General features: G+C 45.7%; 2 protein-coding genes across 2 annotated transcripts in view; one reads left to right on the top strand and one right to left on the bottom strand.

Annotated features, from left to right (window-relative positions):
* Positions 1-22,351, top strand: part of LOC144507507 (uncharacterized) — a 119,283-nt gene that overhangs the window by 75,887 nt on the left and 21,045 nt on the right. The gene's annotated exons all lie outside the window — the stretch shown is intronic.
* Positions 1,556-18,456, bottom strand: LOC144507612 (C-type lectin BiL-like). Its single transcript, XM_078234766.1, has 7 exons — positions 18,348-18,456; positions 16,684-16,828; positions 16,523-16,602; positions 11,158-11,318; positions 3,789-3,929; positions 3,596-3,704; positions 1,556-1,764 (listed from the first exon to the last, which is right to left on the bottom strand). The coding sequence occupies exons 1-7, from the start codon at positions 18,454-18,456 to the stop codon at positions 1,685-1,687; spliced, it is 825 nt and encodes a 274-aa protein (XP_078090892.1). The 3' UTR covers positions 1,556-1,684.

Here is a 22,351-nt window from a genome sequence, read left to right as displayed (position 1 = left end):
TATGTTAATACATGTGACAATAATAAATCAAATCAAATCAAATCAAATCAAAACTGCCGTCTGCTTGGAGCCATAACCAGCACAAAAGACAATGGTTGTGCTTGCTGAAGGCCAAACGTGTCAGTCCCAGGACATCGCTGCAGGAGTCCCTCAGGTTAGTATCTGAGGCCCAGCCATCTTCAAATGTTTCATCACTGACCTTCCCTCCATGATAAAATCAGAAATCAGGATGTTTGGTGATTGCATAATGTTCAGCGTCATTTGAGACTCTTCAGATACTGAATCAGTCCATGCTCACAAGCAGCGAGACCTGGACAATATTCAGGCTTGAGCTCATTAATGGTCAATAATGTTATGCCAAGCAAGTTCCATCAGCAACAAGAGATAATCCAACCATCTGCCCTTGATCTTCAAATCACCCTATCAATAACCTGGGGTCCACCATTGACCAGAAACCTAACTGGACTAACCATATAAATACAAATCAGAGGCTGGGAATCCTGCTCTGAGTAACTCACCTCCTGACTCCCCAAAGCCTGTCCACCATCTACAAGGCACAAGTCAGGAGTGTAATGGAATACTCTCCACTTGCCTGGATGAGTGCAGTTCCAACAGCCCTCAAGGATCGCCACATCTTCCAGGGTAAAACAAGCTGCTTTTTTGCTGCTCCCTCCACCAACAGCACACCATGGTAACAATGTGTACCATCTACAAAATGCACTGCAGGAACTCAGCACTAATCCTTTGACAAAACCTTCCAGTTCTGTGGCCTCTACCCTGACGAAGAACAAGGACAGTGTAAAGCAAACCAGCTGCTTTTTAAATTGTTTGTGTCATAGAATCATCAAATCCCTACAATGGAGAAAGAGTCCATTTGGAACATAGAATCTGCACCAACCTTAAAAAGAGCACTCTACTGAGGCCCACTCCCCCATCCTATCCCTGCAACCCCACACATTGATCAAGGCCAATCCACCAAACCTGCACATCTTTGTCCCAGAATTGTTTGCTGCACCTGCTCTTATTGATCGGATGCTTTGTATTTCAAACTGTAGATGTAGCTGATGAATTGTTCCCATGAATTCAGTGTTTTTATATTCAGTCACTGGTTTCTGTTTTGAACTGTAGAAGAATGTAAGCGGTTGTGGTGTGGGTGTCGTGTACAAAGTTTATCAGCTAGTCGGGACGTGGAGTACAGAGGACATGGGGACGAGGGGAGAAGAATCCTGATCAAATCTCTCATTGCTCAGGCAGGAATGGTGGTAATGACACTGGCCCAGAAACCCAGGCTGGGGACATGGGTACAAATCCCACCATGCCAGCCACTGGAATTTACATTTCATTAATAAATCTAGAAGTGAAAAGCTAGTAACAGTGAAACTATTGTCGGTTGTCATAAACACCAGCAATGCTCCCGTCAAATGAATGAATAAAAACATCCGAGTCCGTGCTGTCTTCTTCCCAATGTAGTATTGAGTGAAGAGGTGGGTAGGAAACTACAGTGAGACAGGAAAGCTGCTATAAACTAGACTCACACAGCATCAAACACACAGCTCATGATGCAATTCTATTTATTATTGATTCACAAACTAAGTACAGTCACACAGGCAGTGACTGTGTCTACAAACAAATCAAGAGACTGAATCCACTCCTGGACAGGATCATGGAGCATCACCAGATTCTTCTAATTGCATTGCACTTTGTTGGAGCAAATGAAAGGCAGCTTTGTCTCGCAAGACTGATCATTCCAAATCTTCTGCTGCCCTGGAGAGAGAAAGAAAAGGTAGAATTGAGTGAAGTGAGCAGCTTATTGTCTAATTAGTTCATTCTTTCTGTTTTGAGAGTGTCAATGATCTTTTCATTTTACCCATCTCTTAATCCATGAGTAACTTTGTAAATAAGCGGAGATATTTCCTGCTGTGATCCCGTTTGCAGTCAGTGTGAGAGTCACTGAAACCTGAAAACCTGACGATATTCAGTGGGGGTTTGAACACATCCTGAGTGAAGATGCTGAGTTTCCCCTGGGTGAGATTCTCCCGTGTGGGTGGACAGCAAGGCCTCACCATCAGGGTTAAACAGTCTCCTTCCCCATTGCACAGACTTCACACAATTGGAACATTCCCAATTAGAATCCAGCTTTCAAATATCTCTCTGGGTTACATTATCTATAATCTGGGAATTGAATCCTGGGGAAAGGCAGAAGGGTGTTTGGTGCATTAGTAAAGTGAGGCTTGGATACAGGAAGGCTGAATATTTTTCCTTAGAATGTTTATAGAATGGAGTGGAATCCTGTTCACTGGGAGCATGACTACAGCAGCTACAGGGCTTGTTTTGGTCTAACCTCATCACTGCAGAATCTACAGAAAGGGATAATTGAGCAAAAGGAGAAACTGTAGAACAAAGAACAGTCCAGCACAGGAACAGGCCCTTTGGTCCTCCAAGCCTGGGCCAAATATGATGCCCTAACTTTACTACAGAAACAACCTTCTGCCCTTACTTGGCCTGTATTCCTCTATTCCCTCCCTATTCATGTACCCACCCAGATGCCTCTTAAATGTTGCCAATCTGCCAGCTTCCACCACCTCCATTGGCAGCGCATTCCAGGCACCCAGCACACTCTACATGAAAAACGTTCCCCGCACATCTCCCTTAAACGTTCCCCCTCTCACCTTGAACCTGTGCCCCCTTGTAGTTGACACTTCCACCACGAGAAAGCCTCTGACTATCCACCCTGCCTATGCCTCTCATAATTTTGTAGACCTCTTTCATGTCTCCTTTCAGCCTCTGTTTTTCCAGTCAAAAAAATCCTAGTTTATACAACCTCTCCTGACAGTAAAGGCCCTCGAGACCAGGCAACACCCTGGTGAACCTTCTTTGCATGCTCTCCAAAGGTTCCACATCCCTTTGGTCGAGTGGCGGCCAGAACCGCACGCAATACTCCAAATGCGGCCTAACCAAGATTTTATATAGCTGCAACATAATTTCCCAACTCTTGTATTCAGTGCCCCAGTCGATGAAGGCAAACATGTCATATGCCTTCTTAATCACCTTGGCCACCTATGTTGCCACTTTTAGGGAACTGTGGACCTGCACACCCAGATCCCTCTGTATGCTAATGTTCCTAAGGGTTCTGCCATTTATAGTATAATTCACTTTAAATTTGATCCTCCAAAATGCATCAACTCGCCCAGATTAAACTCCACCTGCTATTTCTGTGCCCAACTCTCCAATCTATCTATAGCCTTTGTATTCTCTGACAGTCCCTGTCACTATCAGCAACTCCAACAATCTTTGTGTCATCTGCAAACTTACTAAATAGATCATCCACATTTTCCTCCAGATCATTTATATATACTACAAACAGAAGTCCTTGCCTGATCCAGTGAAAGCTCCTTTATCTACAACACGCGACCCATGTACTTTCCCCCAGTAAACAGTTTGACCTGGAAGGTGACTGCCAGAGGGGCAGGAAATAGAGCTCTGTCAAAGTCTAAAACCCCAACCACATGGATTCCACTTAGAATCTCATCCATTGATCTATTTGTCTGGAATTATTTTCCCATTGGAAACAGTAGCACTTTCAACATCAACTTACTAAATCCAGTATGCCCACACTCTTCACTTCCATGCGAGTTATTGGGTTCACCCAAACCCCATTTTATAAAATCTGTTGGAGATCCATCAGTCCAAAGGAACGTCCCCTCCTGTGGAAAGATAAAATCATTTCATTTTAAATTGTATATCTTGTTTACCATAAATAATATGATGCATCAACTCAAAAATGTTACCCTGAAGAAGTCATGGAGGCCAATCCAAGTCCGGACAAGTACTCCCTTGACGTCAGTTATCATCTGTCCAATGAATTCATTCTGTTTCTCCCAGTGTATGGAGGCAAGATGGCTGCCTGGACCCAGAGATTGGCAATACAGCTTAAAAATAAACAATTTGTTTATTATCTTTTTACATTACAAACAAAGAACAAAGAACAATACAGCACAGGAACAGGCCCTTCGGCCCTCCAAGCCCGCGCCGCTCCCCGGTCCAGGATTGAATCCTGAATCCAGGATCCCCGCCCAATTTTCCAGCCTATCTACATACCAATATCCTATCCACCGAGCTGTCCCTCACAGCTACGATGCTTTGTTCATTACAACCTATTAACTCACCCCCACCCCCCCATTCCAGACCATGTGATCTCCAGGGAGAGGCGAAAACCCAGAGTGAAAAACTCCAGGGCCAATATGGGGAAAAAAAATCTGGGAAATTCCTCTCCGACCCCCTGAGGCGATCGAAACGAGTCCAGGAGATTTTTTTTTGCTCCGGAGAGGGCGCTGTCACACCGATAGACAGAAACAAAGGTAAAGTCGATATCGTCCCAGATGACCACAGGCTGGTGGTGATTTAAACTGAGGTTCAGATGACACCTAAAACGAGGGGTAAGCTTGAGAAGGCGGCACCTTCATGAATAACCTCAGCTGGTATGGGAATTGAATCTGCGCTGTAAGTGGCTGCTTTCCGTCATAATTCAACAGTGCAGCCAACTGAGCTGAAAGGACCCCCGAAGGAAAAACGAATCCAATCCCCACAGTGATAGACACAGTAAGGGACCGTTGTGAAATTGTAACAAAAACAACCTCCTCCACAGTACGCCGGATATGATCCCACTCATGTCCTCGCCAACTAACGCATTAACTCAATTTTTTAGATTGAAATCACCTCGCAATAAACGACAATGTTTTCATTACTTGCTGTGTCTGTTTACTAGCGTTTATGATTCACACACTAGGACACGCAGATCCCCCTGAGTCTCAGACTTCTGCAATCTCTCACTATTTGGGTATTTATATTATTTCAACTTCTTACTGCCAACATTAATTATGTCACATTTGCTCACATTAAACTTCATTCTACAGGTCTGTGTCCACTCATTTAACGTATCTATCTCTCTTTGTAAACGCCTAACGTTCTCTTCAGCATTTATTTTCCTAGATATATTGGTGGTCAGTAGATTTAGCACCAGACCTTCGGTGTGCCATCAAATCATTTGTACACCACTCAACACATCCTGAAAACCGGAAAAAACAATTTAATGTTCGTTGTTTGTGTGCATCTGAATTCCAGCAAATCGTTATAGAAATCGCATGATGGGAGGCCTGGTGACATTATCACCAGAAAACTAATCCAGAAAACCAGCTAATGTCTGGGGACGCGGATTCGAATCCCGTCACGGTAGATGGTGTAATCTGAATTCAATAAACAGATCTGCAATTTAGAATCTACTGATGACCATGAAACCATCTTCGATTGATGAAAAACCCCATTTGGTTCACAAATGGCCTTGAGGGAAAGAAATCTACCGTCCTTACCTGGTCTGGTCTAGAACAATCTAGAACATTGAACATATTCAATGGTTTTGCTCCAATATGTTGATAAACTTTGTTCTTTTGCAGAATGTGAACAATAAAACTACAATTTCCCGCTGTATGTCCCTGAGATCCTGATATGGACAGATTCCAAACATCAATGAATGGTGACACACTGACACTGATTACTGGGAACCAATCTTATTGCAGCTTCAAACCACCAGATTGAACTTTCAGCAGCTTCTGTGTTTCAGCTGATGTTGGGCTGGATTGTGCTCAAACACTCTGTGGGCCCGATTTTACCAACAATGTGCGCCTGTTTTCGGGCGCGTAATTGCGGTAAAATCGGGTGTGAGGCCTTTATCGTGATCTGCACCCGCTTCTGAGCAAATCGCGATTTTACCGACACCCGATTCGGGCGCGGATCCGTTCCGCGCCTGAATCGGGCGGCCCGACGATTTAAATGCATCAGCATGCATTTAAATCGATTTAATGAACCGCCCGCCCAACTCTATCATCAATTCCCATTTTACCTTCTTCTGTTCCGTTCCGGGTCCGCGCTTTTAGCGACCTGCAAAATAAAAATCAGAAGCCGATTTTTATTTTGCAGGGGAACCTCCGAAGCGGGTTCACAGCCTGCAACGGCTCTCTGACCCAGATCATCCTCTGGGAGGGGGGGGGGGGAGGAGGGAGGTGGGTCAGAGCATCCTCTGGGGGCGGGAGGGGGGAGGCAAGAGGTGGGTCAGAGCATCCTCTGGGAGGGGGGAGGAGGAGGAGGCGGGTCAGATGTATCTCTGGGTGGGGCGAGAGGGCTGATCGTTGTCTGGTGGTGGGGGGGGGGGGGAGGCCCGATCGCTCACTGGTGGCGGGGGGGGGGGGGGGGGCGGATGGATCTCTGGTGGGTGGGAAGGTGGGTCCGCTGCCACTCTGTGGGTGATCAATGGGGAGGGAGGGGGCAGGGGTGTCTGCTGCCACTCTTCGGGCGATCCCTCCTCCCCACCGGAGGAACAAATCCCTCCTCCCGGAGTAGCTTCTTCATTCCTCCAGTGGGGAGGAGGTATTGCCCACAGAGTGGCAGTGGACATCCCTGCCCCCCTCCCTCCCCACCGATCACCCGCAGAGTGGCAGCGGACACCCCTGCCTCCTCCCTCCCCATCGATTACCCGCAGAGTGGCAGCAGACCCCCCTGCCCCCCGCACCAGTGATCCATCCGCCCCCCCACCAGTGAGTGATCAGACCTCCCCCCCACCACCAGACAATGATCAGCCCTCTCACCCCCCGGAGATACATCTGACCCACCTCCTCCCCCGCGAGGATGCTCTGACCCGCTTCCCTCCCCCGCCCCCCCACCCCCGCGAGATACATTTGACTGCAAGACCCCAGACTGATAAGAGCTCCGGGTTCAGTGAATTGCACTAGACAGGACAGCAATCAGATTATTAACTCTGCTTGAAAATACTCTCCACTGCCCAGGATTAGCATGAATTTTTTGATATAGATCGATAAGCAATCTCCTCTCTATGAGAAATGTCTGCAAGATTCATTTGTCTGATCAAAGGTTTATATCAGTGACCGGAGACAGCTAGCTATTGTTTTCTGCCTTCTTTACAGCAGAACCTCTAAAACTCCCAGGCTCTTTCACCGAATCGTGGAAGTCACAGGGTTACAAGATTCCATCTTCCTGTGACTACCGGAATAAAATTAGCACAGGAGCGATTTCCAGTGCAAGGCACATCAATGATCCACATCACTGACCCGCCTCCTCCTCCTCCCCCCCCCCCCGCCAGAGATACATCTGACCTGCCTCCCCCCGCCCCCCCCCCGGCACTCCTCCCCCCCCGCACTCCTCCCCCCCCGCACTCCTCCCCCCCCCTCCCCCAGAGGATGATCTGTGTCTGAGAGTTGCTCTCTCCGCTTTCTGCTTTTTTTTTTTCCCGACACGGGCAGGCTTTTTCAAATTTTTTTTGAATTGCGAATGCGCAGTTCAGAGCTCCAATCGTTCCAGCAGCGCTAAGCCCCGCCCACAGCGCGGATCGGACTGGAGCCGGCTGAAAGCGTATGGGCGCGTCTGAAAGCGGATTTCAAGGTTGGATCTGTACTAGGCCCAGATTCGTCACTTAGAATCAAAATGGTAAAATCGGGCCCTGTGGGTTCATTGGTGTTTCTCCTGTTCTCTCCAATCTTTATCCATGCAGCAGCTGTCAGTACAGACGTTGACAGTTACCGCAGTCCATGTCACTGCAAAGTGACCACATTTACATCAGCAGATTTATCATATTGACAGGCCGCTGCTAATATGTGGCTGGAGAAGTGGAGCATCGTGAGGTTATCCGTGGGCTTGCGGTAGTCGAATTGGACTCCTCCGGAAGGCCGCTGCCCTCGACTTGACATGTATGCCCAAGCCATCAGGAGGTGCGTCAACACCAAATTCATCAGCCGCACTCACAAGACAGCCCCGAACATCACCGAAGCACAACGCAATGCCATCCACGCTCTCAAGACCAACCGCAACATTGTCATCAAACCAGCAGACAAAGGAGGGGCCATCGTCATACTGAACAGAACGGATTACTGCAAAGAAGTGTACCGACAACTAAACAGTGAGGAACACTACAGACAGTTACCCGCAGATCCGACCAAAGAACACACCCGTCAACCCAACACTCTGATCAAGACCTTTGATCCGGACCTTCAGAGCACCCTCCGTGCTCTCATCCCCCGTACTCCCCGTGTTGGAGATCTCTACTGCCTCCCGAAGATACACAAGGCAAACACACCCGGCCGTCCCATTGTATCGGGCAATGGGACCCTGTGCGAGAACCTCTCCGGCTATGTCGAGGGCATCCTGAAACCCATTGTACAAAGAACCCCCAGCTTTTGTCGCAACACTACGGACTTCCTACAGAAACTCGGCACACATGGAGCAGTTGAACCAGGAGCGCTCCTCGTCACAATGGATGTCTCGGCACTCTACACCAGCATCCCGCACGACGATGGCATTGCTGCAACAGCCTCAGTGCTCAGCGCCGACAACTGCCAGTTTCCAGTTGCAATTTTACAACTCATCCACTTCATCCTGGACCACAATATCTTCACCTTCAACAACCAGTTCTTCATCCAGACACACGGAACAGCCATGGGGACCAAATTCACACCTCAATATGCCAACATCTTCATGCACAGGTTCGAACAAGACTTCTTCACCGCACAGGGCCTTCAACCGATGCTATACACTAGATACATCGATGACATTTTCTTCCTTTGGACTCACGGTGAACAATCACTGAAACAACTATATGATGACATCAACAAGTTCCATCCCACCATCAGACTCACCATGGACTACTCTCTGGAATCGGTTGCATTCTTGGACACACGCATCTCCATTAAGGACGGTCACCTCAGCACCTCACTGTACCGCAAGCCCACGGTTCGCCTCACGATGTTCCACTTCTCCAGCTTCCACCCTAAACACGTTAAAGAAGCCATCCCCTACGGACAAGCCCTCAGTATACACAGGATCTGCTCGGATGAGGAGGATCGCAACAGACACCTCCAGACGCTGATGGATGCCCTCATAAGAACAGGATATGGCGCTCGACTCATCGATCGGCAGTTCCGACGCACCACAGCGAAAAACCGCACCGGCCTCCCCAGAAGACAAACACAGGACACGGTGGACAGAGTACCCTTCGTCGGCCAGTACTTCCCCGGAGCGGAGAAGCTATGGCATCTCCTCCGGAGCCTTCAACATGTCATTGATGAAGATGAACATCTCGCCAAAGCCATCCCCACACCCCCACTTCTTGCCTTCAAACAACCGCACAACCTCAAACAGACCATTGTCCGCAGCAAACTACCCAGCCTTCAGGAGAACAATGACCACGACACCACACAACCCTGCCACAGCAACCTCTGCAAGACGTGCCGGATCATCGACACGGATGCCATCATCTCACGTGAGAACACCATTCACCAGGTACACGGTACATACTCTTGCAACTCGGCCAACATTGTCTACCTGATACGCTGCAGGAAAGGATGTCCCGAGGCATGGTACATTGGGGAAACCATGCAGACGCTGCGACAATGGATGAATGAACACCACTCGACAATCACCAGGCAAGACTGTTCTCTTCCTGTTGGGGAGCACTTCAACGGTCATGGCCATTCGGCCTCTGATATTCGGGTAAGCGTTCTCCAAGGCGGCCTTCACAACACACGACGGTGCAGAGTCGCTGAGCAGAAACTGATAGCCAAGTTCCGCACACATGAGGACGGCCTCAACAGGGATTTTGGGTTCATGTCACACTATTTGTAATCCCCACAGCTTGCCTGGACCCGCAGAGTCTCACAGGCTGTCCTGTCTGGAGACAATACACATCTGTTTAGCCTGTCCTGATGCTCTCTCCACTCACATTGTTTGTATCTTAAAGACTTGATTAGCTGTAAGTATTCGCATTCCAACCATTATTCATGTAAATTGAGTTTGTGTCTTTATATGCCCTGTTTGCGAACAGAATTCCCACTCACCTGAAGGGGCTTAAGGCTCTGAAAGCTTGTGTGGCTTTTGCTACCAAATAAACCTGTTGGACTTTAACCTGGTGTTGTTAAACTTCTTACTATGTCAGACATGACTGACCCAGTGAAAGTGACCTGAGGAGACAACTCAAAATCAATTCCCAGTCAACAAACTCAACCAAATATACCAAAAATGGGGTGGCATTGATTAGCACTGCTGCCTCACAGCGCCAGGGACTCAGGTTCGAATCTGGTCTCGGGTGATTGTGTGGAGTTTGCACATTCTCTGCGTGTCTACATGGGTTTCCTCCGGGTGCTCCGGTTTCCTCCCACACTCCAAAGATGTGCAGGTTAGGTGGATTGGCCATGCTAAATTGCCCCTTAGTGTCCCAGGATTTGTAGGTTAGGGGGATTATTGGGGTTAATATCTGGGGTTACAGGGATTGGGCTCTGTTGGAGAGTCAGTGCAGATGCAATGGACTGAATGGCCTCTTTCTGCACTTCAGGGATTCTATGATTCGATACATCTTCTGGGATGCTCAAGTTTGTTGATCATAAAATGACTTGGACTGATGCAGAAGTAAGTCCCTACAATCGTTAATTATTCAAACTTGTCCCCACTAAACTTCCACACCAGGTACCTTGCAGAAAGTTGCATTGGACAGTGATTAGGATCAAGGAACATTCTCCTCTACATTGGGGAGACTAAATGCAGATTGGGTGACTACTTTGCTCAGTTTGCTCAGATGACCCCAACCTTCTGGTAGACATGTTAACTCAGCATCTTGCTCTCATGCCCAAATGTCTATCCTTGGCCTGCTGCAATGCTCCACTGAAGCCCAGTGCAAGCTGGATGAGCAGAATCTCACTTTCTGGTTGGGCAAGTTGCAACCCTCAGGATTCAATGTTGAGTTCAGCAACTTCAGATTTTGACCTTTCTCCTCCATTTTAAACCCCCCTTTTCTTTTTATATTCCATACACGTATTGCCTCAAAACAATACCCATTTCCCCTCTCACTCCAGCCAGCTGTTGTTTGTTCTAAGGTTGCTACTTTTTGTTGCAGTTTCTGTTGCTCTAACATTCTCCCTCCTTTCAGTTTCGATGAAGGGTCCACACCCGAAACATTAACTCTGTTTCTCTCCTGATAAATGCTGCCAGACCTGCTGAGTTTTTCCAGCTTCCTCTGTTCTAGTTTCTTTCATTCTGTGTTTGGTCAAGTTCAGACACATTGAGAAACAGATACTTGAATAATTAACGATTGTAGAGACTTACCTCAGCTTCGATCCAAGTCATTTTATGATCGACAAACTTGTAGCAATGGCCAAAATAATACACACCATCATAACACAATCCTCTCCCTGAGAAACCACGTTTCTCAAGGTCCTGATTCGTCTCTGTCAGATTCTCCGATTCGATATTCAGATCAGGATCAGCTGCAGATTAAAACAAGTTGTAATCATCACAACATCCACAGTTCATTCCTCATTCATGGGGCTGGAGATTGATGAGTACATGGTAGACAAGACTGGCCTCGGGAGTGGGATATTTCACCTTACTGCATTAAGGTAAATTTGCATGGTCTCAGGTGACCATGACAGGCTGCTGTTCCCTTTGATGGGAGAGGAAACTAGTGCTGATTTAACTTGAGGATGTAAGTTTTAGGGCAAATCCTCCATGATTAAAGAACCCAGGGATAAGGAAAATGGCCGACTGGCTGTCAGGAACCTTTACAGCCACATGAATATGCAAGAGGCTGGGAATAACGAGAAGGTCGAGACAGGGATAATCTAATCAACAGGAAACAAAGGAGAAACCATGGCCAGCAGACAAGGAGTAAATAGCCCAGCAGCAAGACAATGAGAACAGAGATCATTCCATCCACAGACAATACCAAGACTCAGCTCACTGGTGGGATCCCAATCAGGATGACTCAGAGAACATTTTTAAGACATTAAAATATCAATTAAGGGCGGTCCCAACAGTTCCAGCCCTTTTTGTTCCAGTCAATCGAAACTATCAATGATCAGAAACTGTTTTGTGTGAGAGAATCACTGGTTCAGGTTTTAAAAAGGGACAAGCAAGCTCTGGTCTCTCTCCACTCTCTTCTCCTGTTCCTGGCTGCCTCTCGTTCGTCTCCAGCACGCAGCCCAAAGCCCACTGAGCAATTTAAACTAGGATTGTGAGTATCCTCCGGTAATTCGCGAAGTTCCCGAGATCATCATAGTGGATGAGGCTTTGGGGAAAGGGGGGGGGGCTTTTGCATGCACCTTTCATAGTTTAAGACACTGGTAAACCTGTGTAAAGTAAGCATTCCCGTTGTGCCCATTTTAGTATTCCTTCCATACCGTTTTGTTCTATATATATCTTTCCGTTTTGTTCTTTTCAATTTCTCACCAACGATCTCACACCAAGTCACAATATTAAATATCCCTTACCATAATTCCGGAGTCTAGAACTGAGGGTACCCTGGGCGCTTCGAAACCGCCCACTCAGGAAAGGCTGTGAGGTAGTGGATAGGCAGCAGTTTCCTTTTCTCTCTCTTGGGAGCGCTACTCTAGTGAAGTAGACGCAAGGTGGCCGTTGATCCATCGGCGAGAGAGAGAATCACTCGGGCATTGGTGGGGTTTGGGTAACGGAGAACCAAACCTAAAATAAGCCCAGTGGAGTTAAAAAGGGGATCCCGCTACAAGGACCAGCACACAGGCGGGTTGGGGGGGAAGGGGTGGGGGGGGGGGGGGGGGGGAGGCGGGGGGCAAGGTTGAGAAGGCAGGGTCTTCATGAATACCTTCAGCTGGTACAGGAATTGAACCCGTGCTCTTGGCGTTGCTCTGCATCACACACCAGCTGCCTAGGCAACTGAGCTAAACCAACTCCTGCATTAACCCTCTTCTCACACACCAAGTTTACATCAAAATATAGAGAAGTTACAGAACAGAAAGAGAATGTTTGTTCCAATTAGTCAGTGCCGGTGTTTCTGTCCCTCAGGATGCTCCCCCCACTCTGTTTATTTCCTCTAACCCTACCACCCCATTCCCATCTATTACCGTGTTTCCCCTCAAGTGAACACTGCAGCCTTCATCCTTATCCTCACAGACAGCGAGGACTAGTTGTGGGGCCTCCTTCTTTGTCTCCTGACAAACACACACACGCACACAATGCTCTTCCTGCAATGTGCATTTCAATGGGGTGACTGTGATCTGGAGAAAGCTGTGTGGGTATCCACACCCCACCCCCCTCCCCCTCTGTTGGAAACTCTTGAACTCACGCTTTAGCTCAATTACTCTGAGCTGCTGTGCCTCAGGCAAGAGACACTTCCTACAGGTGTAGTTACCCAGGATAGTCTGATTGCCCCCTTATTCCCATTTCTATTATCCAGATACACCTCCTGTGCTGCCAATTGAAATCTTTATTTTGTGTTAGTTGTCATTGATTTCTGGAGCGAATAGAATCAGTTTACCTGCCTCTTTCCAGCAGCACCAACTCTCCCTGTTCTAAAAGCTGTCCTTGGCCCCAGTTCCATTTCAATCTTCAACTCATCTGACGTCTTAACAAGGAACTACTTCTCTTTCAGGTTTTAAGGAACGCAAGCTCCAACAACTTTACCGTCTCCAGTCTATTTGGGTTCCTCCAGCCTTTCCCATCCCTGTGGCCCCATCCCTTCTTCTAATCCCAGCTCTGCCCGTATATTCACTGTGCACTCTGACCTTCCCCTCTCTGCTACTGAACATTCTGCACTCAGCAAATGATTCCATTTAGTTCCTTTCCGCCCTCACCTCAATGAATTTCAGGCTCGGCACAATGCTGAATTCTTCTTCCATCATCACCTCTTTGGGCAGGATTCCTCTCCCCATTCAACTGATCCTTTCACCCGTGTCCAGCATTCTCCCGCTAACTGAAGCCCTCCCTCTGGCCTCTTACCTGCTCCTGATCTTTTCATTGAAATCTGTTGGTGTGAAATCGACCATCTTAATTACTCTGCTCTTCTCACCCTGTCCAACCTGTCTCTTTCTGAACTCCATTCTCTCAGGCCCAATCCTGACTTTGTTATCAAACCTGCTGACGAGGGCGGTTCTGTTTTTATCTGGTTTTCCGAACTCTACCTTGCAGAGGCTGAGCACCAACTGCCTCCTACCTCTCCCTGGACCCTGATCGTGCCACCAACATCAGGCTATTTTTTCCAAAACTGTCACTGAGTTCATCGCTTCTGGAGATCTTCCCTCCACAGCTTCTAACCTCATAGTCCGCCAACCCCACACAACCCACTTCTACCTCCTTCCCAAAATCCACAAACAGGACTGTCCTGCGAGAGCCATTGTTTCAGCCTGTTTCTGCCCCAATTAACTAATTTTCTCCTATCTTGACTCTATTCTCTCTCCCCTTTTTCAGTGTCTTCCCACCTACATTCGGGACTCCTCAGATGTTCTACGTCAGATCCACAATTTGCAATTTCCTGACCCTAACTGCCTTCACTTGACCAAGTAAAGATATTCAATCCCTCGACGCATCCATCCTCACCAGGATGCTCTCAGTGGTCTCCACTTCTTCCTTGAACAGAGGCCTCAACAATTTCCATCCTCCATCAGCCTCCTCCACCTGGCTGAACTTGTTCTCTCATTGAGCAGTTTCTCCTTTAACTTGACTCACTTCCTGAAAATAAAAGCTGTTGCTATGGCTACCTGCACGGGCCCCAGTTATGCCTGTCTTTTTGTGGGGTGTGGAACATTGCTTGTTCCAGTCCGACTCAGGCCCCCTCCCAGAGCTCTGTCTCCAGCACATCGATGATCGTATCGATGCCACTTCATGTTCTCATCTGGGCATGGAAGAATGATCAGTTTTGCTTCTAATTTCCACCCTCTCTCACCTTCACATGGTCCATCTCCAACATTTCCCTTCATTCCTTGACTTCTCTGTCTCCATTTCTGGTGATAGACTGACCACCAATATTCATTACAAACCCGCCAACTCCCACAAATACCTCGACTACAACTCCTCGCACCCTACTTCCTGTAAAGACTCCATCCCATTTTGCAAGTTTCTCTGTCTCTGTCACATCTGTTCCAGTGATTCTACCTTTCAGGATAATGCTTCTGACATGTCTTCCATTTTCCTCAGCAGAGTTTGACTGAGCCTTCAACCGTGTCCGTCCCATCTCCCACAGTTTTGCCCTCACCCCTTCCCCTCCCAACACCATTCCTCAGCCCACCAGCCTCAAAATTCAAAAGGCTCATCCTCCGCCATTTCCAGCAAACACTAAGCACATCTTCCCCTCTCTCTGTCTGCATTCCGGAGTGACCATTCCCTCTGTGACACTGCTCTATCACCCCAACACCCCATCCCCTTCCCACAACATCCTCCCATGCAATCGCAGGAGGTGTACCACCTGCCCCTTTCCCTCCTCACTCTCTAAGGCCCCAGACACACCTTCCAGGTGAAGTAGAGATTCACTTGCACTTCTTTCAATTTAGTCCATTGCATTCACTGCTCACAATGTGGTCTCCTCTACACAGGGGGGGGGGGGGGGGGGGGGGGCTAAACACAGTCTGAGCGATCCTTATGAAACACCATTGTTCAGGAGAAAAACATGACCCAGACCTTCCTGTCACTTGCTGTTTTAATTCACCATTTTGCTCTCAAGCTCACATTTCTGTCCTCGGCCTGCTGCAATGTCCTCATCAAGCACAACACAAACTGGAGGAACAGCACCTCACCTCCCGATTAGGCACTTTAAAACCTTCTGGATTAACAATGAGTTCAACAACTTCAGACCATGAATGCTCGCCTCCATTTTGAAATATTTATTTACCCTCCCCCCACTGCTGACATGGCCAGTCTGTAACTTATTCTTATGTTTTACTTTCGGAGTCTGCTGTCCCTCATTTGGTTATCAACACATTCTGACCTTTATGCCATTATTAGCACCTGTTTTGATTCCAGAGATGAAGGGTTTGTCATATGAAGAGAGATTGAACAGTTTTGGCCCATACTCTCTGGAATTAAGAAGAATGAGGGAGATCAAATTGAGGTCTACAAGATGATAAAAGGTATAAACAAAGTCGACGTGTAGCAGATCCTTCCTCGTGGAGTATTCTAAGATGAGAGGTCATAGTCTTAGGATAAGGGGTAGAAAATTTAAAACAGTTGAGGAGAAACTACTTCCCCCAAAGGGTTGTGAACCTGTGGAATTCACTTCCCCAAAGTGTGGTGGATGCTGGGACAGAGTAAATTTAAGGAGGAGTTAGACAGATTTTTAATTTGCAATGGGTTGAAGGGATATAGGGATGAGGAGCATATCAGCCATGGTCAAATAGCAGAGCGGACATGATGGGTCAAATGGCCTAATTCTGCTCCTATATGCAATGAACTTAAGTCTTTAACACTCTCATTATCCTTGCTTTGTCTGGAGTCCATGATATCATTATCAAATCTCTACTGAGCTCTAGTCTGTCCCTGGCTTTCTATTTTGATCACCATGCTCCACCCTCTCTCTTCAAAAGTGTCAAACCCATCACATTTCTACCCCTCGGCAGCTCTGAAAAAGAGTCATCCAGACTCAAAACATTCACTCAGTTTCTCTCTCCACAGGTGCTGCCAGACCCACTGAATTTTTCCAGCATTTTAAGTTTTTATTTCAGTTTACCTGCCACATCACTGCTGAATAATGCAGCCAACAGCAAAGCTCCAATCAACATGTCTGTAGTCAAGTTTGTTTCGCCAAACCTGAAATACAAAAAAAAGATTCAACATCAACACCAAGATTTCCAAAAGGTGGGAATTTCCCTTTCCCATTCCCATTCCTACCTCTCACTTGCCAGTTGTCTGATGTGATGAAGTGTGAGTGTGACTGCAAATATATAGACAGACTGAAAACCAATGGTGTCATTGATATCAAATCCGATTGGCTGGGACGTTAATGATGTCAATATAATTGTTGACCAATGAGTGGCTGAGAGCCAACAGGGTGAGCTGAAAGACGTTCAAACATTTCCTGTGCCACATCTGAGATTGTGTAATGCGGCGCTGTAACTCCTCAGTGAGAAATTGACACTGCACTCGCTGTTTCTAACCCCATTAATCAGACTTTAAGTGAATGGATTTCAGAACTTAAGAGTTAATGATTAACGAGAACATTTAGAACTCTCTCATCATTATAATGAGACAAAGACCTCCTAAAAAAGGATAATACTCTCAAAACATGAGAACATATATCAGATAATCCAATTTCTTTTATAATAGATCTGAATCCCATCTATTCCCCCCATTTCTCACCATAATGGTGGATCTCCTTCATTCACTGGCAGCAGTGACAATGAAACCCATCTGTAAAGTATGTGCGCTAACTTTCTGATTGTGTTCATTTTGTTCATACTTTGGACATTAGAGGTTTCAGTTCAAAGAAACAAACCTAAAGTCACCTGATTCAAAATGGCAGCTATCAAACTGCAGGAACAAATCAAGCACAGGAGACCCCAGTCCTATTTTGATAAGTTTCTCCCTTGATTTACACCCAATTAACAGGCCTGAAGGAGGTTGAATATCTGCCCCTTTGTCTTGTATTAAATTAAATCCATAGGAATTGGTGTTTTTTTGTTTTTGCTGTCTAAGATATCAGTTAGAAGTTTAACAACACCAGGTTAAAGTCCAACAGGTTTATTTGGTAGCAAAAGCCACACAAGCTTTCGAGGCTCTGAGCCCCTTACCAACCCTGCCACTGGACTTGACTGATGAAATCTTTCACTGGAAGTCATTCTATCTTGGATCAACATTACATCATCTCAGCCCTGCGTGTTCCCCTCCAATATACATACCATTCTGACTTGGAACTATATTGCGGTTCCTTCACTATCACTGAATCCAAACACTTTCTGTCAGCACTGTGGGTGTGCCTACACCAGATTGTCTGCAGCAGCTCAAGAAAGTGGCTCACCACCTGCTTCTCAAGGGCAATTAAGGATGGGTAATAGACGCTGACCTTGCCAGTGATGCTCACATCCCATGGCCAATTTAATGTTCACTGTGATACATAATAACCAATAAAACTATAGGAATTAAAAAGTACATTCGATATTTTCTTGCTTGTTTCTGAACAGTGACTGACTCTCCTCTGAAGGAAGCTTAGTCTGGATTTCCCTCTGATGGTTTTGATGTGAGAACAATCCCATTCAGATTCTTACACATCAAAGAAACCAGAAACACAGAGAGGGCAAACAGGAGGATAAGATAACACACAATAAAAAAGCAGCTTGTTTTCAGAGAGAAAGTTCACCACGTATTTGTAAATTAAGCCAGAGGCTAACAAAGAGTAAGATAGATCTCTCATTAAACACGTCATAACATTTTATACACTCCTGATTAAATAACTTTACAATTTTTCAAGAAAACTATCATGTAGATACTAAATGGCTTTCGACTAACAAAGTCGGAGAATGCTGGAAAGAACAAATTGTCACAACTCCTCATCCTACCTATTTTTGTCTCATCAGTAAATTTATCAACCTTACATTTGATCCCTTCATCCAAGTCACTGATAAAGATTGTACTGAGTTGAAGCTCCAACTCTGAACTCTGTGGCATTCCACTTGTTACGTCTTGCCAAGACAGAAATGACCCATTAATGCCCACTCCGTGCTTCCTTTAGCTGACCAATCCTCTATCCAAGCTAACATGTTACCCTCTACACCATGAGTTCTTATTTTACATGGTGACCTTTGATGTGGCAGATTGTCAAATACCTTCTGGAAATCTAAGTACACAATTTCTTAGGTTTCCCTTTATCCACATTGCTTGTTACTTCCTCAAGGAATTCTAGTAAATTAGACAAACATGATTTCGCTTTCTAATGTATCGGTCCAGGCAGTGGGCGATCGAGGGGGTCATCTGGCCCAACTAACTGCCCCTCTACCACCGCTACATTTGTAGCTGAGTGTCCCTGGGGAAGGTGCAGCCGATATCTGCCGGCATCATCGAGGCCTTCCATTCCCCTGTGCACTGCAGGCTCTGGGGTGTTTTATTTACCCCGTTAGTCACATTTTGATTTGATGTTTTAAGTTTCCTTCCTGATTGTTCTTTGTTTGGTCCCTTTAATTTTTTCATTTGCCCCTCAGTTTGGTTAAATTAGTTTACTTGGTTTACCCAAAGCAAACCATGTTGACTCTGCCTGATTGCATTGAGATTTTCTAAATGTCCTGCTACAAACTCTTTAATAATGGATTGCTGCATTTTCCCTCTGGCAGATGTTAAGTTAACTCGCTTTCGCTTCCTGCTTTCTGTCTCCTTCCTTTCTTGAATAGAGAGGAGTTACATTCTCTACTTTCCAATCGAATGCTTTCCAGAGTTTAAGTCATTTTGGGAAATTAAACCCAATGCATCTGCTATCTCAGCAGCAGCACTATGAAGACCCTAAAATGTAATCCATCAGGACCTGGGGATTCGTTAACATTTAGTTCTAATCATTTTCTCAGAATCCTTTCGCTGCCGATTGTAATTAATTTAAGTTTCTTCCTCCCTTTCAGCTCTTGATTTACAATTATTTCTGGGATGATATTTGTATTCTCTACAGTGAGATTTCCACTATAGTTGTAGTGACAGTGTGGAGTATGAGTTAATATTCAATATGTCCAAGACAATATTCTATATTCATGATATCAGATCATGGTACCAGGGAAGAGATGATGTTGGATCTAGTATTGTGCAATGGGAAAGGGTTAAGTAATGACTGTGGAAGAATGGAAGTCAAGCAAGAGGCAGATAATGAAGGAAAGAGTTAGACAACATTAAAGACCAGCTAACCAGAACCCCAACAATGAACTCATCCACTGTTGCTATGATGAGAAAGTTATGGAGACTATGGTCTCCACACCACTTGGCAATGGCACTTAGATGACGAGATCGAAAGGAACTTCCAGGGAAGAGTAATCAGAATATGATAGGATTTCAAATTGTGTTTCAAAGTGATTTAGTTAACTCCAAACTAAGGTTCTGAATTGTATCAAAATAAACTACACCAGTGTGGGGGGTAAGTTGGCTAAAGTTGATTGGGAAATTTAATGATAGTCAAGCAATGGCTAGCATTTAAAGAATTCGTACATCATCTGTGACAAATATGCATTCCAAACATTTACAGAAAACATTGCCGACCCATGCTTAATAAGAGCAGTTAAAGACAGTATCAGTGCTCATACAGAAGACCCTGTAATGTTCCCAAAAAGAGTAGTGAGCCTGAGGATTGGGAGAATTTTGGAATTCAGCCGAGGAGAGCCAATAAATTGACAAGGAAAGGAAAAGGAAAATATGAGAGTAAAAGCAAAATAAAAGCAGATTGTAAACATTTCCATCGACATGTACACAGGAACATAAGAACACGTGAACGTAAGAACTAGGATCAGGAGTAGGCCATCTGGCCCCTCGAGCCCGCTCCGCCATTCAATAAGATCATGGCTGATCTTTGTGGATTCAGCTCCACTTACCCGCCTGCTCATCATAATCCTTAATTCCTTTACTGTTCAAAAATTTATCTATTCTTGCCTTAAAAACATTCAATGAGGTAGCCTCAACTGCTTCACTGGGCAGGGAATTCCACAGATTCACAACCCTTTGTGTGAAGAAGTTCCTCCTCAACTCAGTCCTAAATCTGCTTCCCCTTACTTTGAGGCTATGCCCCCTAGTTCTCGTTTCACCCTCCAGTGGAAACAACTTCCCTGCTTCTATCTTATCTATTCCCTTCACAATCTTATATATTTCTATAAGATCTCTCCTCATTCTACTGAATTCCAATGAGTATAGTCCCAGCCTACTCAATCTCTCCTCACAAGCCAACCCTCTCAAATCCGGAATCAACCTAGTGAACCTCCTCTGCACCCCCTCCAGTGCCAGTATATCCTTTCTCAAGTGAGGAGACTAAAACTGTACACAGTACTCCAGGTGTGGCCTCACCAGCACCTTATACAGCTGCAACATAATCTCGCTATTTTTAAACTCCATCCCTCTAGCAATAAAGGACAAAATTCCATTTGCCATCTTAATTATCTGCTGCACCTGCAAACCAACTCCTTGAGATTCCTGCGCAAGGACACCCAGGTCCTATTAAAAATAAAATAAATGTGGGCCCATGAGAGAGAGAGAGACGGATTAAATTATAATGGCAGAGTCATTAAACTCATACTTGATATCTGTCTTCAAGTTAGAAAAAATAAAAATATTTCTGGATATAATAAGGTGTAATAGCAAGAATTATGAATTTAAAGAAATCAATATAAATAAAGAAATAATTCTGGAAGAATTAATGGGACAAAGTGGCAACAAATCCCTGGATCTGCATCCTGAAGTTTTAAAGAGACAGCTGCAGAGGTTGTAGATGTGGTTTTGATCTTCCAGAATTGCTTGGATTCCAATTCAGTTCCCAAGGATCGGAGAATAACAAACATTACCCTGCTGTTTAAGAAAAGTTGAAGAGAGAAAACAAGGAACTAGACCAGTTAGCCCAACAGCAGACACAGGCAAAATGCAAGAATCTATTCTTGGGGAGGTGGTAACAGGGGCATTTAGAAAATTATCATATGATGAACCAATCAGCTTGGATTTATGAACGAAAGATCGTGTCTGATATTGGTGAGACAACACTTGGATTAATGTGTGGAGTTTTGCTCTCCTTGTCCAAGGAAGGACATACCTGCCCAAGAGGGAGTGCAGCAAATGTTCACGAGTCTGCTGTCTGTGTTAAGGGATTGCCCTGTGAGGAGCGATTGGGTAGACTACACCTGTATTCTAAAGAGATTTGAAAAATAAGAGTTGATCTCATTGAAGCATAGAAAAATGTTTGAAGGGTTTGGCAGGGTCGATGCTGAGAAGTGAATTTCCTGGATTTAGCTACAATATCAGGAGTGCATTAATTTGGAAACATTGGCGCTACCTTCTGTGATTCTCTTCTCGGTGTTCCTGTCCAATCTTCTCAACCCTTATGGCTGTCAGACTGCTGACTTCTATGGGGTCTTGTTACATCCACCCCACCGATGAAAGCTTTTCCCCAGTTGAAGCACATCAGGTTGCTTCAAAAAAAAGTTTGGGAATGGCGGAAAGCAGATTTTAGTAAAATAAGACAGGATCTGGCCAAGGTAGACTGGGAACAGCTACAGAAGAGCAGTGGGGGGCATTCCAAAAGGAAATGGGGAAGGTGCAAAGCCAGCATGTTCCCTCTAGAGTGACAGGGAGGAATAACAAGCCCAGAGAACCATGGGTGACTAGAGCTATGCAGGATACAATGAGAAGGAAAAGAAAGGCTTTTCAGAAGTACAGGGGAACAATTCAGGAAAGGCATTAGTGAGGGATAGAAAGTGCAGGGTGGAGCTTAAGAAAGCAATTAGGATTGCAAAGAGGGATATGAGTAAACTCTGGCTGGTAAAAGTAGGGGAAATCCCAAGATATTCTATAAGTATATCAATGGGAAGAGGATAACCAGGGAAAGGGTAGGGCC

This window comes from Mustelus asterias, chromosome 19 (genome assembly GCF_964213995.1).
Source record: "Mustelus asterias chromosome 19, sMusAst1.hap1.1, whole genome shotgun sequence".
NCBI classification, from domain to species: Eukaryota; Metazoa; Chordata; class Chondrichthyes; order Carcharhiniformes; family Triakidae; genus Mustelus; species Mustelus asterias.
The sequence above is the reverse complement of the archived record's forward strand: the minus strand, read 5'-3'. Positions and strand labels throughout refer to the sequence as shown.